General features: G+C 25.8%; 2 protein-coding genes across 6 annotated transcripts; one reads left to right on the forward strand and one right to left on the reverse strand.

Annotated features, from left to right (window-relative positions):
- Position 1: 1 nt before the first annotated feature.
- LOC132937370 (uncharacterized) lies at positions 2-6,167 on the reverse strand. Of its 5 annotated transcripts, XM_061004189.1 has the most exons (5): positions 5,883-6,167; positions 5,214-5,254; positions 3,089-3,786; positions 2,899-3,014; positions 2-752 (listed from the first exon to the last, which is right to left on the reverse strand). In XM_061004189.1, exons 3-5 carry the CDS (start codon positions 3,674-3,676, stop codon positions 548-550), a joined length of 909 nt encoding a protein of 302 aa, XP_060860172.1. In that variant the 5' UTR covers positions 3,677-3,786; positions 5,214-5,254; positions 5,883-6,167; the 3' UTR covers positions 2-547. The 5 variants fall into 5 exon arrangements, with proteins under 5 accessions (XP_060860172.1, XP_060860170.1, XP_060860171.1 ...); XM_061004187.1 differs by having other exon boundaries at positions 3,089-5,470; XM_061004188.1 differs by having other exon boundaries at positions 4,169-6,167.
- Positions 6,168-7,014: 847 nt separating this feature from the next.
- Positions 7,015-11,704, forward strand: LOC132937371 (protein FAM136A-like). The gene is made up of 5 exons (XM_061004190.1): positions 7,015-7,301; positions 8,006-8,098; positions 9,686-9,826; positions 10,664-10,747; positions 11,374-11,704. Exons 2-5 carry the CDS (start codon positions 8,015-8,017, stop codon positions 11,494-11,496), a joined length of 432 nt encoding a protein of 143 aa, XP_060860173.1. The 5' UTR covers positions 7,015-7,301; positions 8,006-8,014; the 3' UTR covers positions 11,497-11,704.
- The last annotated feature ends 1,124 nt before the right edge of the window (positions 11,705-12,828 follow it).

The following is a 12,828-nucleotide window of genomic DNA, read 5'->3' on the forward strand; positions in this document are numbered from 1 at the left end:
TAGTATTCTAAATGGTTTAGGTAATTATTATAAATTGTTATAGTATTTTTCTATGATTTAAAAATTGGTAATATGGTATACTGGTTAATTTTTTTCTAAATTTGTTAGTTTTTCAGTTACCATTTAATGAATTAAAAAAACATTTATAAAGTGTAAAATAATTTGACTAATGTTAATTTATTCACAAACAATGGTCATCGATATATTACAAGTTCAATATTTATTTAATATATTATATACAATATTTAAAATATTCAAAATCCTAACCATTATAAGATACACTAAATATTATACACTTATGGCATTATGGCAATGACAATAACATATTTTTTAACTTGGAATCTATACATTATTTATTGTAATAAAAATAGCTATTTACAATGACAATTATATTGCTAACCACAATACCCAGCCATACAGAATTTGTATATAATTGGATAAAAACAAGTAGTATATTTTAAGATACATACCCAATAAAAACAAATACAAATAATAACCATAAAATAATTTTTAGTTAGTAAGATTTTGAACTTGGGCTTCAATGATACTAATGGTCAGCAGAGCTATATAACGACAATTCATCACGAACTGTTTTCATTGACCGAAGTATAGAACGCAATGACTCACTATAGTTTTGATATTTTTCATATGCTTGTAGTAATATTTCTACTTGTTGGTTACGTTTTTCAATTTCTGATTCACAATGTCTCATAAGTACACATATTTGTTGCATACAATTATTCACTTTTAATCTGAAAAATAGTTAATTTAAACAATTTTATTGTATTTTGATATACAAATTATCCATTATTGTAAAATGTGTGTTATCCTTGTGCCCAATCATTTGTGTATGTTTTAATCACTATTATTAATTATAATTATTCAATTATTCTGAAATTATGATAAAATAACATGGTATAATGACAACAATCTGAAATATTGTAGGGTCCTGCAAACATCATTGTTTACAGTTGCCTCATAATGCTCTATGCATATTAATCATGGCAACCAATTAAAAGCGGTTACTGATAGTTGGCGGGGTAAAGAGTATGAGTGTTATTAAATTGCCATCATACTATGTTATTTTATCATGTACAAATAACAGTATTTGGTTTTATAAAAATAATGCACATCTGGCAAATTAACAATTATAATAACTAACTTGATTCTATGTTAGCAACAATATTTAAACTCTAGTCACTACTCAACTTTATGATATTAAAACATAATTTATGTACGAACAGATTCAAATAATATCAATTTTTGATTACAAAGTTACAAACAATTCTATTTTACATAGACAGAATTAAATAGAACTAAAATCAATAAAAATAAAATGGCTTGAAAAATTAGTTTTAAAAATATAATTATGAAAACATTTAAAATTAACTTTTATAAACGAAATACGTATATTAAGTTTTACAAGTTCTGATGCTTTCATTTGGTCAGAACAAAATGCTTTGTTACTCTGTAGATGATGTTAGGGATTAAAATGACAATCCCTTTCAACCTTAATTTTCATTACAAATCCTGTTTATCTTAATATATGCATTTTCTTACATAAAAACTGCAATTTATTCTTTTTTTTTATATATTATAATAGTATATTACACTGATCTTAAACCCGAAATTAGCTGTTTGTAGGGCAGAGGGGTTCAGTTGGATTGGAACATGTATGTGTATGTGTGGCAAGGATTTGTCATTAAAAACCTGTGTGGTCACCCACCCAGGAACTAGTGAATATGTTTTGTGACTGAATGCAACCACCGCGCCGCACCAAGCCACAATTTATTCTTTATATGTTTAATTACATCTAAGTATAATTGTTGTGTTATTTATTAAATATTGGTATCTTTTAAATAGAAGGGATAAATAGTGGATTTTTTGTATGTGGCACTTAAAAATTAGTGAATCTTCATGAAAATATATAATATTGATTTATCGCTACAATAGTAATCTACAATCTAAACACATTTCAAAAAATAAGGTCTAAAAATTGATTTATAATAAATACACTATGAAATGGGAAAATATTTAACAAAAGTAAGGATTTTTATTTATTGTTGTAAAGTAATATAACATATTGATACATAACTTTGAACCATATAAATTGTTTTAAAATATTTTAAGTTCATAATTAACACCTTAAAAAATCAGTAAAAATACCCCATTGGAAACTATTTAAGACTATTGCTTTTGCCATACTATTAACAAGTATATATTATTTTGATCGTCAACTACTAGCATACACAGTCAAATTGTTATGATTATGATCAATATGAATATTGAGCTGTTTCTTAATAAAACAACACATTTTTAAGTACTTTGACTACACCCAATAACAAAGAAAAAAATAATGTTTAAAACCAATAAACAAAGAGTGCGTGCTCAGTGTATAAATATAAAATTAAATATGTTATATAACTGGCATTATAATAGAATAACTAAAATGTGTATATATTATTAATTGTTATCAAAGGTATTTTACTATTATTTTTCTAAAATAAAGCAACCAAAAAAATGTCAATACAAGTTAAACAAATAAAAAAAAAGTTAATATGAAATGCTTTCAAATCACATATATAAATAATATTGGTCGGCTATTGTCTATCACACAAAATAAAAACTAGATGGAAAAAATATTTCTAGATTATTCAGATTTGAATAAACAACTAATGGCAAAAAAATAAAAAAGTAGTTATTTACTTATTGACAATGTTAAGCTATAATAACTATGTTAAAATGATATTTAAATAGTTTAATTCCATAAATCTGTAGCAATATCTAGATCTTCAACCAGCAATAACATTATAATTTAACACAAGACAAAAATTGTGTAACACGGTTAATATATACATTAATAACAACTATTTTTAGTATAAAATTTACAATTCATACTTATTATCTTCTAATGATTTAGCGTCAGTAGCCTCAACATGGTTATCTACAACATTTATTATTGGAACTGGTGATTTTAATGCACCATTGTTAATATCCTTCTTCTGCGTTATTACCTTAAAAATATTTAGAAACATAAATGTTATATAACAAAACAATATGTTCTTAACATAATTAATATTTAATATACCTTATTTTTAACTACATCACATTCACTTGATGAATCATCACTTTCTGATGAACTAAACGTTATACGTAATATCATAGTTTCATTAAATTTTTCTGAATCCAAATTTGAAAGCTGAATACTACCATTTCTTATAACTTTTTTTATATCATCTTTATTGATAACTTCAGGATTACTTTGGGATTCAATGTTTGATTCAAGCTTATGCTTACTTTTACATTCTTGTTGAGGATCATGTTTCGAAACTCTTATGGTATTTCCTATACTAATATTGTTGGTAAAATTGTTAACCAAATTATTATTTTTCTTATCAGTCAGTTTGATGGTTTTTTTACTTGCTAATGGAGACACCTGGCTACTTATACTTCTTTTTTTTTCATTTATTAATGTATTTTTACCAAGCTTTTCGTCTTTATTACCTAGAGAACTTTTATTGTTAATTGTCTTAAGCGCAGCTGCTCTTAATAACAATATATCTTGATCATCAGTATCAGTGTTAGAACTAGTTTTTTTGCTGGACCTTCTCACCATAGATTTTAATGCTAAGAATCTAAGTTGTTCAGCTTCATCAATTTCTTCAACAGTAGCCATGATGTAGTAAAGAAAATTTTCAAGTACAAAATATTTTAATTCAAAATTATTTACATTATACTATTAACGTTGGGTTTCAAAAATGTTATAGGTGTCCACTTTTAACTCTTCTGAAACATAATATTACCAAATATTTTATTATTTTATTTACAAATAACAAATATACAGTAAGCTCTTGATTATCCACGGAATAGAGTAGCAAGGCAACCACAAATGAGCAAATTCCATGGTTAATCCACAAAATATAAATTAACACAAAAATGTTATTGTTATATTATTAAAAAAAAAAAATGATATTATTTAATATTAAATAGTATTTCAAGAAAATTAGTTATGTACACGTTGTATTTTAATTTAAATATTAATTTAAGATGCATATAACATATATATTAACACTATTCATTTTGCTGTAGATATAGTTCCACGGAAGACAACAGATAATCAAGAGTTTACTGTAGGTACATAAGTTATAAATAGTAAGACATGTAATACCTTTTCTAAAAATACCTATTAAAATAGTTCAAATCATCTAATAAAAGAATAAGAGTATTTGAGTTAGTTAATGTTCTTCATTTGTTTTGCAGTTTCTGATATAAGAGAATTTTTTTTTGAATGTATACAAATTTCCCAAAATATAGTAGTAATTTAATTGACTAAGGTAGTAAAATAGATAAAACAAAGGTTAAAAACAATAGGTAAATAACACATAACAAGCACACACACATGCATATAAACACTTATCAAGTTGACTGCACTACCAATTTCACTGATCTTACCACAAACACCTTGAGTATCATTATTATATTATGTGCACTCAGAAAACGACAAAACTGGGCTTAGTATCATATATGATATTCAGTTTTTTGTTAATTGTTTCTGGCGTGAGAAATTTCCTAAGATATAAAAAATAATCTTAAAAAATGTTGAGTATCATATATGATACTCAAGACGAAATTGGCAAGTACGGGTAAAATATTAAGGGCAATAGTGGAAAGTTTTGAGTGTATCACATATTATGATACTCAAGGAAGTCAACTTATTATGTAACTAATAAAATGGATAATATATTACAATGACTGAATGTAATAGGTACAACATTTATTAGATGTCCATATAACATTAAGTGTAAAACAACAAACTTTTAATTAGCTAAGCTAATTTTATCAAAAAATAAAATAAAAAATACACCATTTTCTTATCAAATAAAATGTTAAAACTAGAATAAAGAAAAGTAAAATTTAATTTCAAAAATATACAGTAGAATCTGCTTATTACGATGCAATATATAAATATGTTCCACATAAAACAATTCACAGCCATGTACTTGATTGGTTATATATATCACAATCTCACATGCAGTATGTTTTTGACATCCGGAGATAATGGTCGGATTCTCTAGAGTCTAGGTTCTTTGATCAACTTTATCGGCAGATTCTACTGTAGTTTTAAAAAGTGCATGCATTTTTTTCAACAAATTAAAACTATAGGTCCAATAATAATAGATATTGAAATATTAAGTTTTAAATATGTTACTTACAATAAATGTTTCATTTTTGTTACTCACTACTACAGATTAATCTGAATGTATACAAATATAAAACATTGTTGAATAATTAATTATAAATAATATAAAACCAACATTAAACAAAATAACATATTTAACTCTATTAACAAAAAAAAAAAACTATGCAGTGGGAACTAACGGAAACAAAATTGTTTACTTAGTATTATTATTAATCTTTATACTATGCTGAATTCTATATTTTATCATTGATATTATGCCGAATGTCATATCTACAAGAAAATAATATAAATGTTATTATTTAGCTATTACTAATAAAAAATTGTGTAATTGACTTGATAAGGGTATAATTTATAATTATGGTTACTTTTGATGTAGGAATGTATTTAAAGTTAAACTATATTTTGTTTTACACACATTCGTCCATTTTGTTTCCAATTGATGACCTTATTTTCGAATTGCGATGCAGGTATGTGGAGGTATTTAGGATAAATGAAGGGTACATTTTTTAAATTTGTAACAAATTATTTCTGAAAATCGTTTTTACTTAATAATTTTGAAAAACTAATGTTTTGGTGTTGAATTTTAACGTCACCGTTGTTTACGTATATCTATTCACGTTGATTCAAAAACAAAAGAAGAAAATATGGAGTGAAAAATTAGCTTGTTCCAAATTGACCTTACCTGGTTAAATTCATCAACCAAAATCACTAGCTGTACATTCATCATAAATTTGAATAAATATACTATTATATTTCAGTAATTAATTCGCTGTTACACCAGACCAATTTACTATTTTAATACAAAATAAAAATAAAGTATAAACACCTACTACAGCATAAATATTAAATTATATAGTGATAATTGATAACACAATGTAAATTAAAAAAAAATAATGTGTGGGGAAATAATCATAGTAGACAATAGAATATGGAAATAATACGCAACGATCAGATAACATGATTCAATTGTTATCAAAAATCCTAAGGTCGAAGAATTATGTAAATCCCCCTTGCTACGGTGATAACTGATAAGATTCAAAACGACAAAAATTATGACGAGATAATTATTTTAAACCGTGATCACGGTAGTACGGTACATTATAGAGTATAAATATTAATTATATATTATATTTATACATTTATAAATCCACCTTGATAATATTGTTACGTCTTTATAGCGCGGTACATGGATATTTTCCACGGACCAAGATATCTCCATATAATAGCTCCGTGAAAGTCCGTGATATTTTCCATATAGTATTATAGTCTGTGTCACGGACTACTACACTGGACTGGAAGGTCTATGGATAAGAATTAAGAGTTAACTGGTGATAAGTGATAACGGTCGAAAGAGTTGTCGAAACCCATTGAAGTATATAATAATATATAGATAATAAACGGAGAACAATCCACGGTCCGTGGTAGAACACTGCAATCGTAATGAATGTCAATAAAAAATTTGCATTTCAAATATTTTAAACAAGAATTTCAATTTTGATGGGATTCAGCGTGCATTTAACCTACTGAAAATGGCGGAAAATAACTCCATATCACTAGTTAGCAATATTGTTTATTATCTATATCAGAATTCTGTACCGGGTAGTGAGCACGGAATCGAGCACGGGCATAAGTTAATCCGTAGTATCGATCATGGACCATAGATATTAAAAAATGGATAGGCCATGGCTGTATTAATGAAATAGAGGGAAGTTTGCCGGAATGGGGAAGAGAGAAAGACTGTTTTTTATCATTGCCTATTTGCCTCTCATTCTAACAGAGGGTCTTTTATCATAAATTGGTATTATATTTGTGTTAAGACCTCTATAACCACAAAATATTTTCATGTTCGTTCCCGTATGATGAGCACAATCAATGGTCTATCCATTCTTTAATAATTGATATCTGTGGCACAGACATGTAAAAACTGTCGAGAAACAGATCATTTATTTGCCGGCCGGTGTAGTATACTTGTCTATGGTGTCTCCGCCATTCTGACCATTCAATCGTATTTAATATTATTTATGCTTGTTCTTGACTAGATTTTCTTTTCGATACCTGTGCTGTGGAGGTTTTTCTGTGACTGATTTATTAAACCATCTACGTAAGTTACGAACGTCCAATTCTTACCAACTTGGTTTATGGCTTTTCCGTGTACCTTTCTGTTTAGGAACCTCAAAATTATATCTTTTTAACTACATAATAATCTACTATAGTACCTATCACTGTTCTGTTAAATACACAATCAAATATTTGAATTTTTCATTTAGAGCTTTAAGTGCTATATTTGGTTGTATTATGTTTTATAACATTTTAAATTATAAAATACTTATTTCGGTTTAAATAGGCAAACACCAATCAGTTATTGTTGGCAAATGGATCTAGTCTCAACATGCCACATTAAGCAGAATCCACTTCTTATATCGTAGATTTATATCTATAGTTATAAAATAATATTATATATGATTAACTATTCACATCGCCTCTGACACTCACTTAAATTATAAAATATAATATCATAATATGTAAATACATAAATAAATGTAAACATTATATAAGAATGCTGTAGAAATAAACAAATTAATAGCAAATACTGATACTTAGAATTACATACCTAGAAGAAATACAATTTTGAGACATTTATAAATTAGTTGAAATAAAGAATAATAAGTAAGATACCTATTATTAATGGTTTAAAACATAAATTGTTCCTAATTAAATAAATTATAATTTAGCGCATACATTTTAAATTTGAAATAAAAAATACAGGGCATTGGTAATATTATTTGTATTTGTTTTACTTTTCAGAATTCTACAATGGAAGAAGAACAACGTCGCATGCAGAGTGCTGTATATGATGTTTTAAATGTCATTGATAGAAAATGCTTAAGGACTTTGCAAGTAAACTTATTTTTAAATTATAAATTAAAGATATCAGTTATCATGTAGAACTAAATGTATTCATTGTAGACCACATGTTGAGTACCTACTACCAAAAAATAGGTTGATTTTTGTTTTTACCCTGAGGTTGTCATGAAAAGTATTTTATTATTCTTTATTATCAATAGCCCCCACCATAAAAAAATCCTATACTCCGTCCCACAAGTTAACATGTTGCGGTCCGACCAATATTAGTTTCTCAGCTCAACCCCACACAATATTCTGCCATAGGGGAACCGATTTTTTAGCAGTGTGACTCAGGTGATTACGGAGAACCGGCATGTTCTCTCGTAGGACAGTATAGATCCACCACTGGTTATACAGGGTGATTCATTAATCGTAAAACACTCATTATCTCAAAAAGTATTAATGTTTTTGAAAATATTTTTTCACATGGTTTCAAGTTGTTAAAAATACAACGTTTTTATTAAAAAATCATATTTCTTATCCTTATAATTTTTAAGTTTTTACTTTTTTGAACGACCGCATAGTTTTAATTTCATATTCCAAAGCAGAATATTTTTCTAAGTATTTTTATTCATAAAAATTGAATTAAGGATGAGTAGTTTATGAGTTATAAGTATTTAAAGTTTAGATGGGCGGAGTAGAGTGGTATGGGGTTACCCCGCAAAATGTTTGTCCACTACTCCGCTTGTCTAAACTTTAATTACTTATAACTCATAAACTACTCATCCTAAATTCAATTTTTATGTATCAAAATACTTTAAAAAATATTCTGCTTTGGAAAATGAAATTAAAACTCTATGTTGTCATTTAAAAAAGAAAAAAAACTTAAAAAAATATAAGGATAAAAAATATTTCAAAATATGAATTTTTAACAACTTGAAACCATGTAAAAAAATATTTTCAAAAACATTAATAGTTTTTGAGATAATGAGTGTTTTACGCTTAATGAATCACTTTGTATATAATTGTTAGTGAATATTAGAAGATTAAGTTAATTGGGATTTAGATCTATTTTCATTCCCTTTATTTTTCCAATTTCATTTGGCGCTTTTTGAATTTCATCTTTAATTTTATTAACAATGTTAATGAATTCAATCAAAGATAATCCAGAAGTTTCTAATTGAATAATAGATGTTGCCAAAGTACTAAAATTTGCCTTAATATATATTAAATAATATAAATCTATAATCTATAATCTTTAATTTTAAATTCAAAAACATCTAAAATGACTTCAAAACTAAAAAATTCCAAAATAAACTTTCTTATTCTTATTGAAAAGAACCTAAAACAAATTTGTGACAAGACGAGCATCGCACAGTAAGCTTTGGAAATCAATGCAAAATGCATCGAAATCCCAGCCCTAGTTAGGACTGTAGCCTTCTCGGTTCTTTCCAGCGCAAAACACTTTTTTCTATGTCATACATTTGTAAGACGGAGACAAGACATGCGGTTGTAGCGTCCTCTTAATATTAATATACTAATATTTAGATTTACATTACAAATTTTAATATTAAAATCCAAAACTGTATCCATATATGATAATATTTAAAAAATAATAATAATAATAATTTATTTCCACAGATTCAGATGCATCAATGCGCTATTGAATGTTGTAAGGACCCTTCAAAAAACATTGAATCATTGGAAGTGTGTAATGAAAATTGTGCTAAGGAAGTAACAGCTGCTCGCAACTATGTTCAAAATGAATTTAACAAGTGGCAGGTAATTTGTAATATGAATGAAATTATTAGTTTATGTTAAATTTTATTTAACTAATATTATTTTCAGTATATTATATTGTTAGTATTGTTGATCAATGGCACTGATTTTATATTTTATAATATACCAGCCACCAGGTGATTAATTTAACATAGAACACTCATTATTCAAAAAGTATTCATTTTTTTTTACATGGTTTCAAGTTACAAAACATTTTTATTAAAAAATTATATTTTTTAATTATACAGTTTTAATTTTATTATTGAAAGCATAATATTTTTCTGAGTATTTTGATACTTCAAAATCAAATTTAAAATTAAGTTTTTGAGTTATAACTATAAATATTTAAAAGTTTAGATGAGCGGAGTGTGGTGCAACATTTTGCAGGGTAACCACTAACCACGTATTACTCCATTCTATTCATTTAAAACTTAAATACCTATAACTCATAATCTACTAATCCTAAATTTGATTTTTAAAATCTAAATACTTAGAAAAATATTCTGCTTTGGAATAAAACTATGTAGTCATTCAAAAAGTAAAAAACTTAAAAATAAATTTGTATTTTAGCGACTGGCAATCATGTAAAATTTTTTTCCAAAACCATTTATACTTTTTAAATTAATGAGTTTTCAATAATAAAATTCACACGGTAAAGCATCAATGATAGCAATAACTTAATTTGATTGTATTAGTGTATTTAGCTTCTTTTTGCCTTCTTATCTTTCAATTTTCAAAACGAATACTAAATAAATTTAACTGAATAGCATTTTACCATTGAATCTTCATAGTAGTTCATAGGATTTTTAATAATGTATATTATGTTTATTTTTATTTCAGCATAGAATACAACGTTGTGTTCAAGATTGCGGTGATGCTGCTATGGACAAAATGCCCAGTGAGAGAAATCGGAGTGAAAATGAGGTTTGTAAAACTCATATAGTTAAGTTTGAATCATTAAATAAGTGTTATGTTTATAAAGTACATATATTAATTAAAAATGTATTTACCATTAAACTGAATTTTCACTTTTATTATTGTTCTATCTATTCAAATTTTTTTACAACATTTAATACAATTCTTTGTTTTAAATTTAATTTATAAATTTTTGTTTTCAAAATGCTCAGTATAAATGTTTTTTTATTCATGTTAATCTAATAATATCTTACAATTTCATATATGATTAATATCATATAACAAAATATAATACATTTGTATAGATATTTTTGTACAAGGTACATACTATGTTATACTTTTCATATTCCTTTAGCTCTGGCAAATGATCTTATATTTGATATAATATGTAGATAAGGTAAAATAAAATATCATCTTTAAGTCAAGCCCTATAAAAGTATATTTTAAAATATTAAGATATTAAGAGTCCATACACATAAAATATTTTCCACATTTTTATAGAGCAAAAAATGTTAATTTGTTTTAAATTTATTTTTAAACTTTTCATTAAAAATATAATAACACCTGGTTAACAAAATGTACTTATAAACTGTTTATCTTAGTATAATATTTAATAGGCTATTTATTGTTTTTAGTTGAATAAATATATAAAAGAAGCAGAAGGATGTACATCACAATGTTTTACAAAATACATTACAATATTACCACAATTGAGCAATAAGATTGTTGATAATTTGTCCAACAAAAAAATGCAATAAATCTAATAGCATTTACAAGATTATACACATCCAAGGCAAAATAACTAGAGAATTAATCATAATATTTTCAGTTTTAATGTGTATCAATCTCTTAATATATTTGTTTAATGTAAGATCAAATTATCCCTACATTTCAACTTATTGTGCTTATGTAGTAATTTTTAACATATGAATGTTAATATAGTATAATAAATTGGTTATAAATGAACTATGAATATTTTTTGATCAGATAATTATTTTAATTTCCAACATGGAATACTTGGTTATTGATGTTAAGTTGGAAAATACAAATTGCCGCTAATTTAAGATTTTTTGCTTACAAAGGTGGAAATGATCTATAGTTTCTTATAAATAGCTACCACGTATAATGGCAAATAATAATAGTATCATCCACGGACTAAGATAAGCAGGACCAGAATCGACAAGACCGGGGGGTAGTAGTACGCTTGTCCTCAAATGTTTCTAATGGTATAGGTGTTGTTACTAAATTGATCAAGTCTTTTGCAACATACTAAAATAATTATTTTTCAAATATTAATATATTTTAATTGTTGAAATTGTATTTTAGTAAACTAGTCCTAAGTGGCTAGTATATTTTGTACACGTGTTATCAGACTTAAGTGACTTAACTAATTAACGTAAATGGCACTCGTTACTATACATGTGCGTCTAAAAACATTTTATCACTGATAATGTTTTCGATACCTGTCCTTTATATCTTATTCTGTGTTATCAACTAATATGATTTAATTGATGCTATTATTATTTTTCATAAGCAAACCTTAATGGTTTTCATTTTATGCATCTCACACAAATATTTATATTTTTATTGATGTACTCAAAGAAATCTAATGGAATACATTAAAGTTAGAAGTAGAAACACTATCTGGAGAAAAAATGACAATACTGAACTAAAAAACTACTCAATATTTTCTACTTCAAAAGAAAATGTATGAATTATAAACGGGTTTATTATACTAGTCTATGATCATAAATATGTATTAATAAGTAGCCATTAATTAAATATATACTTAGTGGACATTTATACATTTTAATCGTTTATATGGTGATACAATCGAAATTGGTAAGAAAATACAAATATCCGTACCCAGCCCAGAAACATAATATTTATGTTAAAACAAACATTTTGACTTGACTTTATTGTCAGTATAAATTTAATATTTATTACTCAGTATATAGAAATCTTGGGATACACTCCAGCTAACCTATGTACTGAGTACGTATTAAAATAAATTATAATATATTGATTCAATATATAATACAATATATAACTCAAAAATATACATATTATTAGTATAAAAACACTTTCCT

This window comes from Metopolophium dirhodum, chromosome 1 (assembly GCF_019925205.1).
Source record: "Metopolophium dirhodum isolate CAU chromosome 1, ASM1992520v1, whole genome shotgun sequence".
Taxonomy (NCBI): domain Eukaryota; kingdom Metazoa; phylum Arthropoda; class Insecta; order Hemiptera; family Aphididae; genus Metopolophium; species Metopolophium dirhodum.